We start from the raw sequence: 21,793 nt of genomic DNA, 5'->3' as shown, positions 1-21,793 counted from the left end.
GTATTTACACACTCAGGTACTAGACTGAGACCTGCAGATAGTGCTGCTGCAGCGTGGTCTGTAACCCTGTCAATCAGGGATACTATTTTGCGAACATAAGTCGTCGTCATATATATGAGGGATGCACAGAGGGATATTTTGCCGGCTGGCATCCAGAATTAATGCAATGGCCATTCTGTCAGGAGGGTATTAGAGACCCGACACTGGACAGATGATGCTGACATTAAAAGGCACATAGAGCTTTATAAGGGTGAGGAATTGTTTGGGGATGGTCTCTGGGACCTCGTATCCACAGTAACAGCTGGAAAAAAAAAAATTTTTACCTCAGGTTTCCTCACAGCCTAAGAAAGCACTGTATTATCATGTACAGTCCTTTCGGTTTCAGAAAAGCAAGCGGGTCAAAGGCGCTTCCTTTCTGCACAGAGACGAGGGAAGAGGGAAAAAGCTGCACCAGTCAGCCAGTACCCAGAATCAAAATTCTTCCCCCGCTTCCTCTGAGTCCACCGCATGACGCGGGGGCTCCACAGGCGTAGCCAGGTACGGTGGGGGGCCGCCTCAAAAATTTCAGCGATCAGTGGGCTCGCTCACAGGTGGATCCCTGGATCCTTCAAGTAGTATCTCAGGGGTACAGGCTGGAATTCGAGGCGTCTCCACCCCGCCGTTTCCTCAAATCTGCCTTGCCGACAACTCCCTCAGGCAGGGAGGCTGTGCTAGAGGCAATTCACAAGCTGTATTCCCAGCAGGTGATAGTCAAGGTGCCCCTACTTCAACAAGGACGGGGTTACTATTCCACACTGTTTGTGGTACCGAAACCGGACGGTTCGGTGAGACCCATTTTAAATTTGAAGTCCTTGAACACATACATAAAAAAATTCAAGTTCAAGATGGAATCGCTCAGGGCGGTTATTGCAAGCCTGGAGGAGGGGGATTACATGGTATCCCTGGACATCAAGGATGCTTACCTACATGTCCCCATTTACCATCCTCACCAGGAGTACCTCAGATTTGTGGTACAGGATTGCCATTACCAATTCCAAACACTGCCGTTTGGACTGTCCACGGCACCGAGGGTCTTTACCAAGGTAATGGCAGAAATGATGATACTCCTTCGAAAAAAGGGAGTTTTTAATTATCCCGTACTTGGACGATCTCCTTATAAAGGCGAGGTCCATGGAGCAGTTGTTGGTCGGAGTAGCACTATCTCGGGAAGTGCTACAACCGCACGGATGGATTCTATACATTCCAAAGTCACAGCTGGTTCCTACCACACGCCTGCTGTTCCTGGGGATGGTTCTGGACACAGAACAGAAAAAAAGGGTTTCTCCCGCAGGAGAAAGCCAAGGAGCTGTCATCTCTAGTCAGAGACCTCCTGAAACCAAAACAGGTATCGGTGCATCACTGCACACGAGTCCTGGGAAAAATGGTAGCTTCTTACGAAGCAAAATTCCATTCGGCAGGTTCCATGCAAGAACCTTTCAGTGGGACCTCTTGGACAAGTGGTCGGAATCGCATCTTCAGATGCATCGGCTGATAACCCTGTCTCCAAGGACCAGGGTATCTCTACTGTGGTGGCTGCAGAGTGCTCATCTTCAAGAGGGCCGCAGATTCGGCATACAGGACTGGGTCCTGGTAACCACGGATGCCACCCTTCGAGGCTGGGGGGCAGTCACACAGGGAAGAAATTTCCAAGGACTTTGGTCAAGTCAGGAGTCGTCCCTACACATAAATATTCTGGAACTGAGGGCCATTTACAATGCCCTAAGTCTGGCAAGGCCTCTGCTTCAAAACCAGCCGGTACTGATCCAATCAGACAACATCACGGCAGTCGCCCATGTAAACCGACAGGGCGGCACAAGAAGCAGGATGGCGATGGCAGAAGCCACAAGGATTCTCCGATGGGCGGAAAATCACGTCTTAGCACTGTCAGCAGTGTTCATTCCGGGAGTGGACAACTGGGAAGCAGACTTCCTCAGCAGACACGACCGACACCCGGGAGAGTGGGGACTTCATCCAGAAGTCTTCCAACTGTTGGTAAACCGTTGGGAAAGGCCACAGGTGGATATGATGGCGTCCCGCCTAAACAAAAAACTAGATATTGCGCCTGGTCAAGGGACCCTCAGGCAATAGCTGTGGACGCTCTAGTGACACCGTGGGTGTACCAGTCGGTTTATGTATTCCCTCCTCTGCCTCTTATACCAAAGGTACTGAGAATAATAAGAAAACGAGGCGTAAGAACGATACTCGTGGTTCCGGATGGGCAAAGAAGAGCTTGGTACCCAGAACTTCAAGAAATAATATCAGAGGACCCATGGCCTCTACCGCTCAGACAGGATCTGCTACAGCAGGGGCCCTGTCTGTTCCAAGACTTACCGCGGCTGCGTTGGACGGCATGGCGGTTGAATTCCGGATCCTAAAGCAAAAGGGCATTCCGGAGGAAGTCATTCCTACGCTGATAAAAGCCAGGAAAGAAGTAACCGCAAACCATTATCACCGTATTTGGCGAAAATATGTTGCGTGGTGTGAGGCCAGGAAGGCCCCAACAGAGGAATTTCAGCTGGGTCGTTTTCTGCACTTCCTACAGTCAGGAGTGACTATGGGCCTAAAATTGGGTTCCATTAAGGTCCAGATTTCGGCTCTGTCGATTTTCTTCCAGAAAGAACTGGCTTCACTGCCTGGAGTTCAGACATTTGTAAAGGGAGTGCTACATATTCAGCCCCTTTTTTGTGCCTTCTGTGGCACCTTGGGATCTCAACGTGGTGTTGAGTTTCTTAAAATCACATTGGTTTGAGCCACTTAAAACTGTGGATTTGAAATATCTCACGTGGAAAGTGGTCATGGTATTGGCCTTGGCTTCGGCCAGGCGTGTGTCAGAATTGGCGGCTTTGTCATGTAAAAGCCCTTATCTGATTTTCCATATGGATAGGGCAGAATTGAGGACTCGTCCCCAGTTTCTCCCTAAGGTGGTATCAGCTTTTCACTTGAACCAACCTATTGTAGTGCCTGCGGCTACTAGGGCTTGGAAGATTCCAAGTTATTGGACGTAGTCAGGGCCTTAAAAATTTATATTTCCAGGACGGCTGGAGTCAGGAAAACTGACTCGTTTTTTTATCCTGTAGGCACCCAACAAAATAGGTGCTCCTGCTTCTAAGCAGACTATTGCTCGCTGAATTTGTAGCACAATTCAGCTGGAGCATTCTGCGGCTGGATTGCCGCATCCTAAATCAGTAACAGCCCATTCCACGAGGAAAGTGGGCTCATCTTGGGCGGCTGCCCGAGGGGTCTCGGCTTTACAACTTTGCCGAGCTGCAACTTGGTCAGGGGCAAACACGTTTGCTAAATTCTACAAATTTGATACCCTGGCTGAGGAGGACCCTGAGTTCTCTCATTCGGTGCTGCAGAGTCATCCGCACTCTCCCGCCCGTTTGGGAGCTTTGGTATAATCCCCATGGTCCTTACGGAGTCCCCAGCATCCACTAGGACGTTAGAGAAAATAAGATTTTACTTACCGGTAAATCTATTTCTCGTAGTCCGTAGTGGATGCTGGGCGCCCGTCCCAAGTGCGGACTTCTTCTGCAATACTTGTATATAGTTATTGCTTAAATAAGGGTTATGTTATAGTTGCATCAGGTTTGTCTGATGCTCTGTTGTTGTTCATACTGTTGACTGGGTATGTTATCACACGTTATACGGTGTGATTGGTGTGGCTGGTATGAGTCTTACCCTGGATTCCAAAATCCTTTCCTTGTAATGTCAGCTCTTCCGGGCACAGTTTCCTTAACTGAGGTCTGGAGGAGGGGCATAGAGGGAGGAGCCAGTGCACACCAGTAGTACTAAATCTTTCTTAGAGTGCCCAGTCTCCTGCGGAGCCCGTCTATTCACCATGGTCCTTACGGAGTCCCCAGCATCCACTACGGACTACGAGAAATAGATTTACCGGTAAGTAAAATCTTATTTTTTTTGTGAAGTACCTCTGGTTCCAGTAAGCCCTGCAGCCATAAATTACTTAAGTGTAATGAAATGTAGGAGCTACCTTACCTATAGCTGCCAGTTTGTGCTAGCACTTGTAGAAATTGAGGTGTCCTCTGATCGTAATGCAAGATAACATTGTAAAATGAGTTGTCAAACTGATTCCATATCAAAAAGCTGTTTTGTGTGTGTTTTACATTGGTGACAAACACACTTTTTAAAGCATTGTCTTAAATCTAAAATACAGTCCGTGACTAATTTTTGTTATTTGTTTACTCTTGTAGTGAAAACAGACTTCGGCTCTCATCAAATCCATCTTCATTAGCCAATGCCTTTGCTAGTTTGACACTTCTTTCTCTTAATCGAACAGGAATTACGTGGAATGAGGTACTTTCATCAGAAAAAAATGTATTATGTTTTGTAACCAACATTTAGACCTTCTAATATACCACGCTGTAGAGATTAGAAACTGGAGATGTGCGGCGGGCACTTTTCGTGTTTTGGTTCTGGTGCCATGCTCGTGTTTTGGATCTGGATTGGTTTTGCCAAAACCACCCGTTCGTGTTTTGGATCTGGATGATTTTTTTAAAAAACATAAAAACAGCTAAAATCACATAATTTGGGGGTAATTTTGATCCTACATTATTATTATTAACCTCAATAACATTAATTTCCACTCATTTCCAGTCTATTCCGAACACCTCACAATATTGTTTTTAGGCCAAAAGGTTGCACTGAGGTGGCTGTATGACTAAGCTAAGCGACACAAGTGTGCGGCACAAACACTTGGCCCATCTAGGAGTGGCACTACAGTTGCAGACAGGATGGCAGATTTAAAAAATAGGCCCCAAAGAGCACATCATGCAAAGAAGAAAAAGAGGTGCAATGAGGTAGCTGTATGACTAAGCTAAGCGACACAAGTGTGCGGCACAGAGAAAGATTCCAAAGCAGGTGTTCCAAAACTGATTATTAGTGTGAAAGCTGCCATCACCACTATCACCAGTGCTCCACATCACAACGGATCCAGATATGGACTTTTAATAATCAGTTTTGGAACACCTGCTTTGGAATCTTTCTCTGTGGGACATTCACATTACAGCACCGACCGGAGAGACCCAGCTTGAATACAAGTGATACAGCTTGCTTGCTGTTTTCTAAAGCCTCTGGAAGCCTCCGTCCTCACGGGTAACACCAGCTGTATTTCATTTCTCTTCCCCAGGGAACTTTGTCCAGTGTTCTAGTCCGGGATCCATAGTGGACACTTATTAGCAGCACATTCAAATGCTTCACAGCTCCATATATGCCCTTAAACTTCATGTGTATATGTGAATTTTACTATTTATTTTATTAATTGATGTTTAGTAAATAAATCCAAGTGTGTTTTTACAATCATCCATAGTTTTCTAATTATTTACTATTGGAGAAACAGCCAGCGCCGGCTTAAGTGCTTTTCGTTGTAAAAATTCTATTGGGACTGACAATCCCTTGCTGGCAGCTGTGACAGCGCGTCTGGAACTGCTTTTTTCTCCCAAACAGCACATGATGCAAAGAAGAAAAAGAGATGCAAGATGGAATTGTCCTTGGGTCCTCCCACCAACCCTCCCACCCACCCTTATGTTGTATAAACAGGACATACACACTTTAACAAACCAATCATTTCAGCGACAGGGTCTGCCACACGACTGTGGCTGAAATGACTGGTTTGTTTGGGCCCCTACCAAAAAAGAAGCAATCAATCTCTCCTTGCACAAACTGGCTCTACAGAGGCAAGATGTCGACCTCATCCTCCGATTCCTCACTCCTTTCAGTGTGTACCTCCTCCTCCTCCTCACAGAGTATTAATTCGTCCCCACTGGAATCCACCATCACAGGTCCCTGTGTACTTTCTATAGGCAATTGCTGGTAAAGGTCTTCCTGGAGGAATTTATAATTCATTTTGATGAACATCAACTTCTCCACATTTTGTGGAAGTAACCTCCTACGCCGATCGCTGACAAGGTTACCGGCTGCACTAAACACTCTTTTGGAGTACACACTGGAGGGGGGGCAACTTAGGTAAAATAAAGCCAGTTTGTGCAAGGGCATCCAAGTTGCCTCTTTTTTTCTGCCATTATACGTACGGACTGTCTGACATGCCTGCTTGGATGCTGTCACTCATATAATCCTCCACCATTCTTTCAATGGTGACAGAATCATATGCAGTGACTGTAGACATGTCCGTAATCTAATCGTTGGCAGGTCCTTCAGTCCGGACCAGATGTCAGCACTCGCTCCTGACTGCCCTGCATCACCGCCAGCAGTTGGGCTAGGAAATCTTATCCTTTTCCTCGCAGCCCCAGTTGCGGGAGAAAATGAAGGAGGAGCTGTTGACTGGTTATGTTCCGCTTGAGTTGACATTTTTCTCACCAGCAGGTCTTTAAACCTCTGCAGACTTGTGTCTGCCGGAAAGAGAGATACAACGTAGGCTTTAAACCTAGGATTTAGCACGGTGGCTAAAATGTAGTGCTCTGATTTCAGCAGATTGACCACCCTTGAATCCTGGCAAAGCGAATGAAGGGCTCCATCCACAAGTCCCACATACTTAGCGGAATTGCTCCTTCTTAGCTCCTCCTTCAATTTCTCCAGCTGCTTCTGCAAAAGCCTGATGAGTGGAATGACCTGACTCAAGCTGGCAGTGTCTGAACTGACTTCACGTGTGGCAGGTTCGAAGGGTTGGACAAGATGGGAATTATTCTCCACTGCACTTGAGTCAGGTGCATTCCCCCTCCTTTGCCTATATCGTAGGTGGATGTATAGGCTTGAATGTTCTTTTGCTGCTCCTCCATCCTCTGAAGCATACAGAGTGTTGAATTCCACCTCGTTACCACCTCTTGCTTTAGTTGATGGCAGGGCAGGTTCAGTAGTGTTTGCTGGCACTCCAGTCTTCAGCACGCGGTGGCTGAATGTTGAAAGTGGCCCGCAATTTTTTGGGCCACCGACAGCATCTCCTGCACGCCCCTGTCATTTTTCAAAAAATTCTACACCACCAAATTAATTGTATGTGCAAAACATGGGACGTGCTGGAATTTGCCCAGATGTAATGCACGTACAATATTGGTAGCGTTGTCCGATATCAAAAATCCCCAGGAGAGTCTTTGGGGTAAGCCATCGTGCGATGATGTTCCTCAGTTTCCATAAGAGGTTGTCAGCGGTGTGCCTCTTAGGGAAAGCGGTGATACACAGCTTAGCCTGCCTAGGAACGAGTTGACGTTTGCGAGATGCTGCTACTGGTGCCACTGCTGTTGTTGCTGCGGGAGGCAATACATCTACCCAGTGGGTTGTCACAGTCATATAGTCCTTAGTCTGTCCTGTTCCACTTGTCCACATGTCCGTGGCTAAGTGGACAGTGGGTACAACTGCATTTTTTAGGACACTGAGGACACTTTCTGACGTCTATGTACATTTTCGGTATCGCCTGCCTAGTGAAGTGGAACCTAGATGGGATTTGATACCGGGGGAACACTACCTCTATTAATTCTCCATGTCCCACTAAACTAATGGCGGATACTGGACGCACGTCTAACACCAACATGGCCGTCAAGGCCTTAGTTATCCGCTTTGTAACAGGATGACTGCTGTCATATTTCATCTTCCTCACAAAGGACTGTTGGACAGTCAATTGCTTACTGGCAGTAGTACAAGTGGTCTTCCGATTCCCCTCTGGGATGACGATTGACTCCCATCAGCAACAACAGCAGCAGCAGCAACAGCGGCAGAAGGTGTACCACTCAAGGATCCTCTGGAGGAATCCCGGTTAGGAGAGGACTGCTCAGTCTTGCTAGTGACATGGCCTGCAGGACTATTGACGTTCCTGACTGAGAAGGAAGTTGACGTTGGGGGAGTTGGTGGTGTGGCTTGCAGGAGCTTGGGTACAAGAGGAAGAAGGGATTTAGGTGTCAGTGGACTGCTTACGCTCTTACCCAAAGTTTCACAACTTGACACTGACGTCTGATGAATGCGCTGCAGGTGACATATAAGGGAGGATGTTCCTAGGTGGTTAACGTCCTTACACCTACTTATTACACATTGACAAAGGCAACACACGGCTTGACACCTGTTGTCTGGATTTGTGGAGAAATAATTTCACACCAAAGAGGTGGCTTTTTTGGTATTTTGCCCAGGCATCACGACGGGCATATTCATCCCACGAACAACAGGTGTCTCCCCTGGTGCCTGATGTAAACAAACCATATCACCATCAGAATCCTCATTGTCAACTTCCTCAGCACCAACAACACCCATATCCTCATCCTGGTGTACTTCAACAGTAACATCTTCAATTTGAATATCAGAAACTGGACTGTGGATGCTATTTCCAGCACTTGCAGGGGGCGTGCAAATGGTGGAAGGAGCCACCTCTTCCCGTCTAGTGTTGGGAAGGTCAGGCATCCCAACAGCCAACACACTTGGACTCTCCTTGGGGATTTGTGAGACCATCTTAGAATGCGCAGTTCTTTGCTGTGCTTTTGCCAGCTTAACTCTTATCATTTTTCTAGCTGGAGGATGAGGGCTTCCATCGTCATGTGAAGCTGAACCACTAGTCATGAACATAGGCCAGGGCCTTAGCTGTTCCTTGCCACTCCGTGTCGTAAATGGCACATTGGCAAGTTTACGCTTCTCCTCAGACCACTTCAATTTATTTTTTTGTGTCTTTTTACTCACCTTTGGCTTTTTGGATTTTACATGCACTCTTTTATCACATTGGGCATCGGCCTTGGTAGACGACGTTGATGGCATTTCATTGTCTATGTCATGACTAGTGGCAGCAGCTTCAGCACTAGGAGGAAGTGGTTCTTGATCTTTCCCTATTTTATCCTCCATATTTTTGTTCTCCATTATTTATCTGTGTGGACTGGACTTACACAGCAGCACTGGACATATGACAGCAGAGGACACCACCACTGTGACTGGACTGATGCAGCACAAGACACTACCATTGAACTGATGCAGGACACTTAGGACGGAGACACGTCCTCTATCTACACTCTCCAATGCCGGAGTGAAAATGGCGGCGACGCGCGGCTCCTTATATGGAATCCAAACCCCATGAGAATCCGACAGCAGGTTTTGCCTCATTCTGGTTTCCAAGTTAGGCGGGAAAACCCGAGCCTGACTCGGATCCGGGCTCGGGTAGTGAAGTTCGGGGAGGGTTCAGTTCTCAGGGAACCGAACCCACTTATCTCTAGAAGAAAACTTCCCCTTCCTCTGAGATTGCAGAATGATCAGAGTCCTGCATCATTGCTGACTGGGAAACTTTACTCAACATCCATTCAGATGCTCTGTATACAAAAGTGTCAGCATAGGAGATCTTTTCAAAGAAGTTTAGTTTAGGTATGAGGTAGGAATTACCAACTGATTCCAAATCATCAATGGTTTATGGCTGATGGTGAATGCCTTTGCCATTGATGGGGGAGAACCAGTTGGTTTCCCCCCATCAATGGTACAGAACCACCCGATGGTTCTGGGTTTTTTTCTTCTACAAGGTGGTGGAACACTGATCTTAAGTCCGACACCTGCAGAACCACACCTCCAGGTTCTGATTGGCTCATGGGCCAGTCAGTGAAAGAACAGATAATATATACAAACAGAGCGCTTGGAATACTACTTATGTGAACGCAAAACAGGTGAAGTAAAAAAGAGTTCATTTATGTTTACAGCTCTCTTCAAAAATAGTGATGAAGTCCACAATATGCAAACGGGTTCCAGTGTAATTGCCGTTAGTGGTTTGTATGGGAGCATAAACAGGTACTTAGCCGTTGGTGAGTCAGTGGGAGCAGAGGCGGATACTCACCTGCTGCTAACTTACCCTACTCTTTTACCTGTGTGTTCCCCAGTCTACGGCTGGTTCCCTTGCACTGCTGTTCCCGTGCGCCCTTTGGTGGCTGATAACGGTTGCATCTCCTGCTGTCTGTGGCTCAGTATACGGTGCACTAACCAACGTGTTTTTACAATACTATATTACAGTGAATGAGCAGAGATGACCATTAGTTGTGAAACCATCAATGGTCATACATTGTGTAGTTTACAACCATTGATGGCCTTTTGCCATTTAACAAGTGATGGTATCAGTTGATGGTGGACACACCTATGGCTATCCCTAGTATGGGGAATGAGATGTTACTGTTAAATATTTGGTATATGTGGTATACTACTTAATCTTCTGTGTTGCTTTTTGTTTCCAAATTAAGTATTTTGCATTTCTTTCCACTGTTGTTTTTGGGTGTGGTTCATAGGATCGACCACACTTAGGTCGACAGTGTCTAGGTTGACCACTATTGGTTGACCGTAACTAAGTTGACACCCAAAATAAGTCGACACAAGCATTAGGTCGACATGAGCAGGGTCGACAGGACAAAAGGGGGACATGAGTTTTTTGGGGGAGCTTTTGTGTTAGTAGAGTGACCGGGAACCTCAATTAGTGCACCGTGTCCCCTCGCATGGCTTGCTTCACTTGCCATGCTTGGAGCAAGGTGCCTTGCTGCGCTGTGCACAGGTTACCGTTCCCAATTGTAATCCACGTGGATCATAAAGTCTGAAAGTTTAAAAAAAAAAAACCAATTGTGACAAACTTATGTCGACCTGTTGTCATGTCGACCCAGTGTCCATGTCGACCTAGAAACCATGTCGACCTAATGACTGTCGACCTAAGTGTGGTCGACCTAGAGACCGGATACCTTTTTTTTTTTTTTTAGATACATTTTTGAGAGCCATAATGACATTTGTTTGAAAACTGATATAAATGCTGTTTATATCAATTAGATTTGTTACAGATGTGTCCTCATACATCTTGACTACGTACGCCACGCAGCAGGAGATTCCTGGGGTGAGTGAGCCTTCAGGTCCCGTGCAAATCCATTAGCGTTGGGTGTCTTTTTTTGCAGAAAAAGCTGATTATTCGCATCGATGTGCGAATAGGACACACAAGCAGCTTATGCTAATTAAACTGAATACCACAGGTCTATTGTCTCTGTGCATCTGCGACTGTATCTGCATACAAAATGGTACGTTAGTGTTTATGAGGAAAACACTGTAACGTACCATTTTGTATGCAGATATAGACACAGTCACATATAGAATATAGGCAGCATATAATTTTGATCAGCATAAGCTGATTGTGCATCCCATTCGCATCGTTTTGCGAATAAGACGCATTTTAATGGAAAAAAATTGCACAAAAAAAGTTTGATGCTACCAAGTTACGCCACAGCATGGCATGACTAGAGTGGCTGTTGAACGTACCAGGAAACTAGATGTATGTGAACACATCTGTATATGTGTTTGTTACATTTTTTGATTCCTTTGTAAAGCAGTTATAATACAGTACAATGTGGTATTTATAGACATCATATACTGTCTCTACTCCATTAAATGTTCCCTCAACTTTTGAAACTATCCTTTCAGTCGGTGGCGCAAGTTCATCCCCATCACCTGGAGGCAAGTTAGAGTTTATGTGCGCTGCGCAATAATGGCTGCAGCTTCCTCCATGCTCTGGAATGGCCATACCAACTGAATGGACATTAGTGCCTGTAGATGCTCTACCTCTGAGGAAAGGCCCTCATTTCCACTTTCCAGGCAGGTGGCCTTACTAGTGGCATAGCAGGGAGCTTTCTGGGCCTTAGGCACTGGCAGCTCTGGCTCAACTTTCCTGTTCCTTCTGGCTGGTACAGGGAATCCAGCATAGCCGGGTTCCACTACAGTATGGTACCATTCCTCCGCAGCCTGCACCACCATTGGCATCATTTCCCCCGACGATGGCATCTCCATTTCGGCTGATAATATCTCTGACCTAACATTTGGCATAACGTCTTCAGCAATTGGTGTAGCTACACCTGTCTCTGAACTGAAACTAGTCATAGCCAATGGTTTTAGCTTAGAAACCTCCTCCTGAAGCTCCGACAAGTCTTGCGACCGAGCCTTATTGGCCAGCACCAGACTCCCATATCGTGTCTGGTCACAGGAGATTTCCTCTAATAGTCCTTGGCTATGTACTACAAAGTTTTCAAATCTGGGTTTAGCCTTTGCCAAGGTTTTCTGCAACTCTGATACCTGGCCTGAGAGCTTGGCAATCTCTTTTCTACTCTTTCCCAATTTGGTCAGAGAGTCAGACAAAAGAGATTCCTTCTTCTCCAGCTTTTGCGTTAAGGTGTTCACCTGCTCTTGAAGAAAATCACATTTTTCCTTAAGCTCTTCTAGCTCCTCGTCCTTTAATTGGACATTATTTTCAAGGTCACTTATTGTGTGACACCAAAAAAAAGGTTCCATGCTAAAATCTTCCCCAAGATCTGGATTACTCCCCAATAAGCTCTCCACTTCACTCTCCAACTGTGGGGCGTTAATAGGGTCACATAAGTTCCTGACCTGAGGTGTTAGAGCTGTCTCCCCTTTTTGTTTTTTCTCTTACGTCCTAGAGGATGCTGGGGACTCCGTAAGGACCATGGGGTATAGACGGGCTCCGCAGGAGACATGGGCACTCTAAAGACTTTAGATGGGTGTGCACTGGCTCCTCCCTCTATGCCCCTCCTCCAGACCTCAGTTAAATCCTGTGCCCAGAGGAGACTGGGTGCACTGCAAGGGAGCTCTACGGAGTTTCTCTGAAAAAAGACTTTTGTTAGGTTTTTTATTTTCAGGGAGCACTGCTGGCAACAGGCTCCCTGCATCGTGGGACTGGGGGGAAAGAAGCAGACCTACTTAAATGATAGGCTCTGCTTCTTAGGCTACTGGACACCATTAGCTCCAAAGGGTCTCACCCTCGCCGTTCGTCCCGGAGCCACGCCGCCGTCCTCCTCACAGAGCCGGAAGATAGAAGCCGGGTGAGTGAGTATGAGAAGATAGAAGACTTCAAAGGCGGCAGAAGACTTCTGATCTTTTATGGGGTAACGCGCAGCCATTGCTCCCAACACACACACACACACACACACACACTGGCGGCACTGTATGGGTGCAGGGCTCAGGGGGGGCGCCCTGGGCAGCAATTATTAACCCTCTGGGGACACTGGCATAGATATATACTGCGGAGGCAGTATATTGCAAAAAACCCCGCCAGTATAAAGATTTGAGCGGGATCGAAGCCCGCCGGTAAGGGGGCGGAGCTTGATTCCTCAGCACTAACCAGCGCCATTTTCTCCACAGCACGCTGCAGAGAAGCTGGCTCCCCGGACTCTCCCCTGCTGAACACAAGTACAGAGGGCAAAAAAGAGGGAGGGGGGGGGCACATTTAGTTGGCGCAGTGAGTATATTTCTAAAAGCGCTGTACTGACTGGGATTTTCTCTTACGTCCTAGAGGATGCTGGGGACTCCGTAAGGACCATGGGGTATAGACGGGCTCCGCAGGAGATATGGGCACCTAAAAGAACTTTCTAGTATGGTGTGCACTGGCTCCTCCCTCTATGCCCCTCCTCCAGACCTCAGTTAGATCTTGTGCCCAGAGGAGATAGGGTGCATTACAGGAGCTCTCCTGAGTTTTCTGTAAAAATAATTTTGTTAGGTTTTTTATTTTCAGGGAACTCTGCTGGCAACAGACTCCCTGCATCGTGGGACTGAGGGGAGAGAAGCAGACCCACTTCTTAAGAGTTAAGGGCTCTGCTTCTTAGGCTACTGGACACCATTAGCTCCAGAGGGAGTTGGAACACAGGTCTCACCCTGGGGTTCGTCCCGGAGCCGCGCCGCCAGCCTCCTCATAGATGCCGGAAAAAAGAAGCCGGGTGAGTATGACAGATCATAAGAAGACGTCAGGCGGCAGAAGACTTCAGATCTTCATGAGGTAAGCGCGCAGCAGTTAGCTGCGCGCCATTGCTCCCACATTTATACACACACATGGCACTGATGGGTGCAGGGCGCGGGGGGGGCGCCCTGGGCAGCAATAAACCTCTCTCTGACGTCCTAGTGGATGCTGGGAACTCCGTAAGGACCATGGGGAATAGCGGCTCCGCAGGAGACTGGGCACAACTAAAGAAAGCTTTAGGACTACCTGGTGTGCACTGGCTCCTCCCTCTATGACCCTCCTCCAGACCTCAGTTAGAATTTTGTGCCCGGCTGAGCTGGATGCACACTAGGGGCTCTCCTGAGCTCTTAGAAAAAGAAAGTTTATTTTAGGTTTTTTATTTTCAGTGAGATCTGCTGGCAACAGACTCACTGCTACGAGGGACTAAGGGGAGAGAAGCGAACCTACCTGCTTGCAGCTAGCTTGGGCTTCTAGGCTACTGGACACCATTAGCTCCAGAGGGATCGAACACAGGCACAGCCTCGGTCGTCCGGTCCCGGAGCCGCGCCGCCGTCCCCCTTACAGAGCCAGAAGCAAGAAGAGGGTCCTGGAAATCGGCGGCAGAAGACTTCGGTCTTCATCAAGGTAGCGCACAGCACTGCAGCTGTGCGCCATTGCTTCCCATGCACACCTCACACTCCGGTCACTGATGGGTGCAGGGCGCTGGGGGGGGGGCGCCCTGGACTGCAATATTGAGTACCTTGGCTGGCAAATAACACATAATATAGTCATAGAGACTATATATGTGTAAAATACCCCTGCCAGATATACATAGAAAAAAGCGGGAGAAGTCCACCGAAAAAGGGGCGGGGCTATCTCCCTCAGCACACTGGCACCATTTTCCCTCACAGCTCCGCTGGAAGGATCGCTCCCAGGCTCTCCCCTGCAGTTTCCAGACTACATAGGGTAAAAAAGAGAGGGGGGGCACTAAATGTAGGCGCAATATTGTGTATACAAGCAGCTATTGGGAAAATCACTCGGTTATAGTGTTAATCCCTGTGTTATATAGCGCTGTTGGTGTGTGCTGGCATACTCTCTCTCTGTCTCCCCAAAGGGCTTTGTGTGGGGTCCTGTCCTCAGTCAGAGCATTCCCTGTGTGTGTGCGGTGTGTCGGTACGGCTGTGTCGACATGTTTGATGAGGAGGCTTATGTGGAGGCGGAGCAGGTGCCGATAAATGTGATGTCACCCCCTGCGGGGTCGACACCTGAGTGGATGGTTATGTGGAAGGAATTACGCGACAGTGTCGACTCCTTACATAAAAGGTTTGACGACATAGCAGATGTGGGACAGCCGGCTTCTCAGCCTGTGCCTGCCCAGACGTCTCTAAAGCCATCGGGGGCTCTAAAACGCCCGCTACCTCAGATGGCAGACACAGATGTCGACACGGATACTGACTCCAGTGTCGACGATGATGAGACTAGTGTACATTCAAATAGAGCCACCCGTTACATGATTACGGCAATGAAAAATGTGTTGCATATTTCTGATATTACCCCAGGTACCACAAAAAAGGGTATTATGTTTGGGGGAAAAAAACTACCAGTGGTTTTTTCCCCATCTGATGAATTAAATGAAGTGTGTGAAGAAGCGTGGGCTTCCCCCGATAAGAAACTGGTAATTTCTAAAAGTTTACTAATGGCGTACCCTTTCCCGCCAGAGGACAGGTCACGTTGGGAGACATCCCCTAGGGTGGATAAAGCGCTCACGCGTCTGTCAAAAAAGGTGGCACTACCGTCTCCGGACACGGCCGCCCTAAAGGAGCCTGCAGATAGAAAGCAGGAGGCTATCCTGAAGTCTGTATATACACACTCAGGTATTATACTGAGACCGGCTATTGCTTCAGAATCAGAATCAGCTTTATTGGCCAGGTATACTTACGTATACTAGGAATTTGTCTTCGGTTTGCTATACAACAGCCAAGTAGGTAACAGGTAAGCAGGTGTGTGTGTGTGTGTGTGTGTGTGTGTGTGTGTGTGGGGGGGGGGGGGGGGCCAAGTAAAGTTACACAGATAGGTATACCGTAGGGACACAAGTGAGTTACATGTACGTCTAGTCAGTCAATGTTCAGGAGTTCAGCAGGCGGACAGCTTGGGGAAAGAAACTTTTGAGGCTTCTAGTGGATCTGGCGGGGACAGCCCTGTAACACCTGCCTGAAGGAAGCAAGTTAAACATGCTGTGGCCGGGGTGTAGCTGGTCTTTTACTATCTTCATTGCCCGCTTTTTAGCTCTGGACAAGTACAGGTCCTGGACTGAGGGAAGGTCGGCCCCGATGATCTTCTCTGCGGTTCTGACCACCTTTTGGAGCCTGCATATGTCCCTCGCGCTGGCGGAGCTGTACCATACGAGTATCGAGGAGCACAGTACCGACTCCACAATCGCGGAGTAGAAGAGGAGCAGGAGCTTCTGTGGGATGTTGAACTTCCTTAGTTGCCTGAGGAAGAACAACCTCTGCTGCGCTTTCCCAACAGTGGCGTCAGTGTTGGACCCCCATATAAGGTCCCTGGAGATTGTGGTCCCTAGAAACTTGAAGGAGTCCACTAGCGATACCACACTGTCAGCAATCGTTAGCGGAGGTGCACTAGATGACTTCTTCCTGAAGTCCACTATCATCTCGACAGTTTTGAGGGGGTTGAGGTCAAGGTTGTTGTGGATGCACCACTGGGCCAGCCGGTCTACTTCCTGTCTATAGGCCGATTCGTCCCCATCCTTGATGAGGCCGATGACGGTGGTGTCATCGGCGAATTTGATGATCCTTACTGATTGCGCCTCTGAGGTACAGTCATTTGTGTACAGGGAGAAGAGCAGGGGTGAGAGGACACAGCCCTGAGGGGCCCCTGTACTGATGGACCGCGCTTGAGAGGTGAATTCCCCCGCATTCACCACCTGTGTCCTATCTGTCAGGAAGTCTATTATCCAGGAACAGGTAGCTTCTGGGACCCCTAGGCGAAGTAATTTGGGGTGGAGGATGCTGGGGACGATTGTATTGAAGGCCGAGCTGAAATCGACAAACAGGACCCTCGCGTAGGTACCGGGAATGTCTAGGTGCTGTAGAATGTAGTGCAGGCCCAGGTTGACTGCATCCTCGACACACCGATTCGAGCGATAGGCGAACTGCAGGGGGTCCAGTTGGGGGCCAGTCACAGTTTTCAGGTGATTCAAAACCAGACGCTCGAACGTTTTCATGACCACAGACGTCAGTGCTATCGGCCTGTAGTCGTTCAGGTTTGTGATAGTGGGTTTCTTGGGGACCGGGACTATAGTAGACCTTTTGAGGCAGGAAGGGACTTTCTGTAGCTCCAGCGATTTATTGAAGATCTTGGTGAATATGGGGGCGAGCTGACCCGCACATGCTCTTAGGGCAGATGGTGACACTCCGTCAGGACCCGGAGCTTTCCTGGTTTTGGTCCTTTTGAACAATGCCTCCACCTCTTCTTGGGTGACTTGCAGTGCCTGGGGTTGGCCGTCGGTGTTCGGGGCATCGTAGAGGTGATTGTTTGGGTTGCAGGGGACTTCTTTTGCGAACCTGCAATAAAAGTGGTTCAGCTCATCTGCAAGGTCTTGGTGCATGGCGGTGGACTTTGATGTTTTCCTATAGTTGGTTATGGATTGCATTCCTTTCCATACAGATACGGGGTCATTGGTGGAGAGATCGTTTGTCAGCTTGTCCGAGAACCGCTTTTTTGCTAGCCTAATTTTTTTAGTCAGAGAGTTCCTAGTACAGTTGTATAGTGCTCTGTCACCGCTGCTATAGGCCTCCTCTTTGGCTCGACGAAGTTGCCTGAGCTGGGCATTGAACCAGGGCTTCAGCATGGATGTGCAGTGCTGCAGCTGCGTGGTCAGATTCCCTGTCGGAAAACATTGATACCCTAGACAGGGACACTATATTGCTAACTGTAGGGCATATTAAAGACGCTGTCTTGTACATGAGAGATGCACAAAGGGATATTTGCCGGCTGGCATCTAAAATAAACGCAATGTCCATTTCTGCCAGGAGAGGATTGTGGACTCGGCAGTGGACAGGAGATGCAGATTCTAAAAGGCACATGGAAGTATTGCCTTACAAGGGTGAGGAGTTGTTTGGGGATGGTCTCTCGGACCTCGTTTCCACAGCGACAGCTGGGAAGTCAGCATTTTTACCCCATGTTCCCTCACAGCCAAAGAAAGCACCATATTATCAGGTACAGTCCTTTCGGCCCCAGAAAGGCAAGCGGGTTAGAGGCGCGTCCTTTCTGCCCAGAGGCAGGGGTAGAGGGAAAAAGCTGCAACATACAGCCCGTTCCCAGGAACAAAAGTCCTCCCCCGCTTCCTCTAAGTCCACCGCATGACGCTGGGGCTCCACAGGCGGAGCCAGGTACGGTGGGGGCCCGTCTCAAGAACTTCAGCGACCAGTGGGCTCGCTCACGGGTGGATCCCTGGATTCTACAAGTAGTATCTCAGGGGTACAAGCTGGAATTCGAGACGTCTCCCCCTCGCCGTTTCCTCAAATCTGCCTTGCCGACAGCTCCCCCGGACAGGGAGGCAGTGCTGGAGGCGATTCACAAGCTGTATTCTCAGCAGGTGATAATCAAGGTACCCCTCCTTCAACAATGACAAGGTTACTATTCCACAATGTTTGTGGTACCGAAACAGGACGGTTCGGTGAGACCCATTTTAAATTTAAAATCCTTGAACACTTATATAAGAAGGTTCAAGTTCAAGATGGAATCGCTCAGGGCGGTGATTGCAAGCCTGGACGAGGGGGATTCCATGGTATCACTGGACATCAAGGATGCTTACCTGCATGTCCCCATTTACCCTCCTCACCAGGAGTACCTCAGATTTGTGGTACAGGACTGTCATTACCAATTCCAGACGTTGCCGTTTGGTCTGTCCACGGCACCGAGGGTATTTACCAAGGTAATGGCCGAAATGATGATACTCCTTCGGAGAAAGGGAGTTTTAATTATCCCGTACTTGGACGATCTCCTTATAAAGGCGAGGTCCAGGGAACAGTTGTTGATCGGTGTAGCACTAGCTCGGGAAGTGCTACAACGGCACGGCTGGATCCTGAATATTCCAAAGTCGCAGCTGGTTCCTACAACGCGTCTACTGTTCCTGGGGATGGTTCTGGACACAGAACAGAAAAAAGTATTTCTCCCGGAGGAGAAGACCAAGGAGTTGTCATCTCTAGTCAGAGACCTCCTAAAACCAAAACAGGTGTCGGTGCACCACTGCACGCGAGTCCTGGGAAAGATGGTGGCTTCTTACGAAGCAATTCCATTCAGAAGGTTCCATGCAAGGATCTTTCAGTGGGATCTGTTGGACAAGTGGTCCGGATCGCATCTTCAGATGCATCGGCTGATAACCCTGTCTCCAAGGACAAGGGTGTCGCTGTTGTGGTGGCTGCAGAGTGCTCATCTTCTAGAGGGCCGCAGATTCGGCATACAGGACTGGGTCCTGGTGACCACGGATGCCAGCCTTCGAGGTTGGGGGGCAGTCACACAGGGAAGAAACTTCCAGGGACTATGGACATGTCAGGAGACTTCCCTACACATAAATATTCTGGAACTAAGGGCCATTTACAATGCCCTAAGTCAGGCAAGACCCCTGCTTCAACACCAGCCGGTGCTGATCCAGTCAGACAACATCACGGCAGTCGCCCATGTAAACCGACAGGGCTGCACAAGAAGCAGGATGGCAATGGCAGAAGCCACAAGGATTCTCCGATGGGCGGAAAATCATGTGTTAGCACTGTCAGCAGTGTTCATTCCCGGAGTGGACAACTGGGAAGCAGACTTTCTCAGCAGACAGAAGTCTTCCAAATGATTGTACACCGGTGGGAAAGGCCACAGGTGGACATGATGGCGTCCCGCCTCAACAAAAAGCTAAAAAGATATTGCGCCAGGTCAAGGGACCCTCAGGCGATAGCTGTGGACGCGCTGGTAACACCGTGGGTGTACCGGTCGGTGTATGTGTTCCCTCCTCTGCCTCTCATACCCAAGGTACTGAGACTAATAAGAAGGAGAGGAGTAAGAACTATACTCATTGTTCCGGATTGGCCAAGAAGAGCTTGGTACCCAGAACTTCAAGAAATGATCTCAGAGGACCCATGGCCTCTGCCGCTCAGACAGGACCTGCTGCAGCAGGGGCCCTGTCTGTTCCAAGACTTACCGCGGCTGCGTTTGACGGCATGGCGGTTGAACGCCGGATCCTGAAGGAAAAGGGCATTCCGGAGGAAGTTATCCCTACGCTTATTAAAGCTAGGAAAGAAGTGACCGCAAACCATTATCACCGCATATGGCGGAAATATGTTGCGTGGTGTGAGGCCAGGAAGGCCCCAACGGAGGAATTTCAGCTAGGTCGATTCCTGCACTTCCTACAATCAGGGGTGACTATGGGCCTAAAATTGGGTTCCATTAAGGTCCAGATTTCGGCTCTATCGATTTTCTTCCAAAAAGAACTGGCTTCACTACCTGAAGTTCAGACATTTGTTAAGGGAGTGCTGCATATTCAGCCCCCTTTTGTGCCCCCAGTGGCACCTTGGGATCTCAACGTGGTGTTGGATTTCCTTGGTTTGAACCACTTAAAACCGTGGAACTAAAATATCTCACGTGGAAAGTGGTCATGCTGTTGGCCTTGGCTTCGGCCAGGCGTGTGTCAGAATTGGCTTTGTCTTGTAAAAGCCCTTATCTGATTTTCCATATGGATAGGGCGGAATTGAGGACTCGTCCCCAATGTCTCCCAAAGGTGGTTTCAGCGTTTCATTTGAACCAGCCTATTGTGGTGCCTGCGGCTACTCGTGACTTGGAGGACTCCAAGTTGCTGGACGTAGTCCGGGCCCTAAAAATCTATGTTTCCAGGACAGCTGGAGTCAGAAAGACTGACTCGCTATTTATCCTGCATGCGCCCAACAAGTTGGGTGCGCCTGCTTCAAAGCAGACTATTGCTCGCTGGATCTGTAGCACGATTCAACTTGCACATTCGGCGGCTGGACTGCCGCATCCTAAATCTGTAAAAGCCCATTCCACGAGGAAGGTGGGCTCTTCTTGGGCGGCTGCCCGAGGGGTCTCGGCTTTACAACTTTGCCAAGCAGCTACTTGGTCGGGGTCAAACACATTTGCTAAATTCTACAAGTTTGATACCCTGGCTGAGGAGGACCTAGAGTTCGCTCATTCGGTGCTGCAGAGTCATCCGCACTCTCCCGCCCGTTTGGGAGCTTTGGTATAATCCCCATGGTCCTTACGGAGTTCCCAGCATCCACTAGGACGTCAGTGAAAATAAGATTTTACTCACCGGTAAATCTATTTCTCGTAGTCCGTAGTGGATGCTGGGCGCCCGTCCCAGGTGCGGATTGTCTGCAATACTTGTGTATAGTTATTGTTTAACTAAAGGGTTATTGTTGAGCCATCTGTTGAGAGGCTCAGTTATATTTCATACTGTTAACTGGGTATAGTATCACGAGTTATACGGTGTGATTGGTGTGGCTGGTATGAGTCTTACCCGGGATTCAAAATCCTTTCCTTATTGTGTCAGCTCTTCCGGGCACAGTATCCTAACTGAGGTCTGGAGGAGGGTCATAGAGGGAGGAGCCAGTGCACACCAGGTAGTTCTAAAGCTTTCTTTAGTTGTGCCCAGTCTCCTGCGGAGCCGCTATTCCCCATGGTCCTTACGGAGTTCCCAGCATCCACTACGGACTACGAGAAATAGATTTATCGGTGAGTAAAATCTTATTTCTCTATCGTCCTAGTGGATGCTGGGGTTCCTGAAAGGACCATGGGGAATAGCGGCTCCGCAGGAGACAGGGCACAAAAAGTAAAGCTTTTCCAGATCAGGTGGTGTGCACTGGCTCCTCCCCCTATGACCCTCCTCCAGACTCCAGTTAGATTTTTGTGCCCGGCCGAGAAGGGTGCAATTCTAGGTGGCTCTCATAAAGAGCTGCTTAGAGAAAGTTTAGCTTAGGTTTTTTATTTTACAGTGATTCCTGCTGGCAACAGGATCACTGCAACGAGGGACAGAGGGGAGAAGAAGTGAACTCACCTGCGTGCAGG

At 48.6% G+C, this 21,793-nt stretch overlaps 1 protein-coding gene across 2 annotated transcripts in view; it reads left to right on the top strand.

Moving 5' to 3' along the window:
- The window catches only part of TBCE (tubulin folding cofactor E), a 517,370-nt gene that overhangs the window by 257,210 nt on the left and 238,367 nt on the right, over positions 1-21,793 (top strand). For both annotated transcript variants that reach the window (XR_010176094.1, XM_063917562.1), the window contains exon 9: positions 4,251-4,353. Coding sequence is in view for 1 of the 2 variants with exons in the window: in XM_063917562.1 (XP_063773632.1) it covers positions 4,251-4,353 (103 nt within the window). In the remaining variant the exon portion in view is untranslated. The remainder of the gene's footprint in view (positions 1-4,250; positions 4,354-21,793) is intronic.

Source organism: Pseudophryne corroboree, chromosome 4 (assembly GCF_028390025.1).
Source record: "Pseudophryne corroboree isolate aPseCor3 chromosome 4, aPseCor3.hap2, whole genome shotgun sequence".
In the NCBI taxonomy this organism is placed as follows: Eukaryota; Metazoa; Chordata; class Amphibia; order Anura; family Myobatrachidae; genus Pseudophryne; species Pseudophryne corroboree.
Note: the sequence above shows the minus strand (reverse complement) of the source record. Positions and strands in the feature narration are given on the sequence as shown.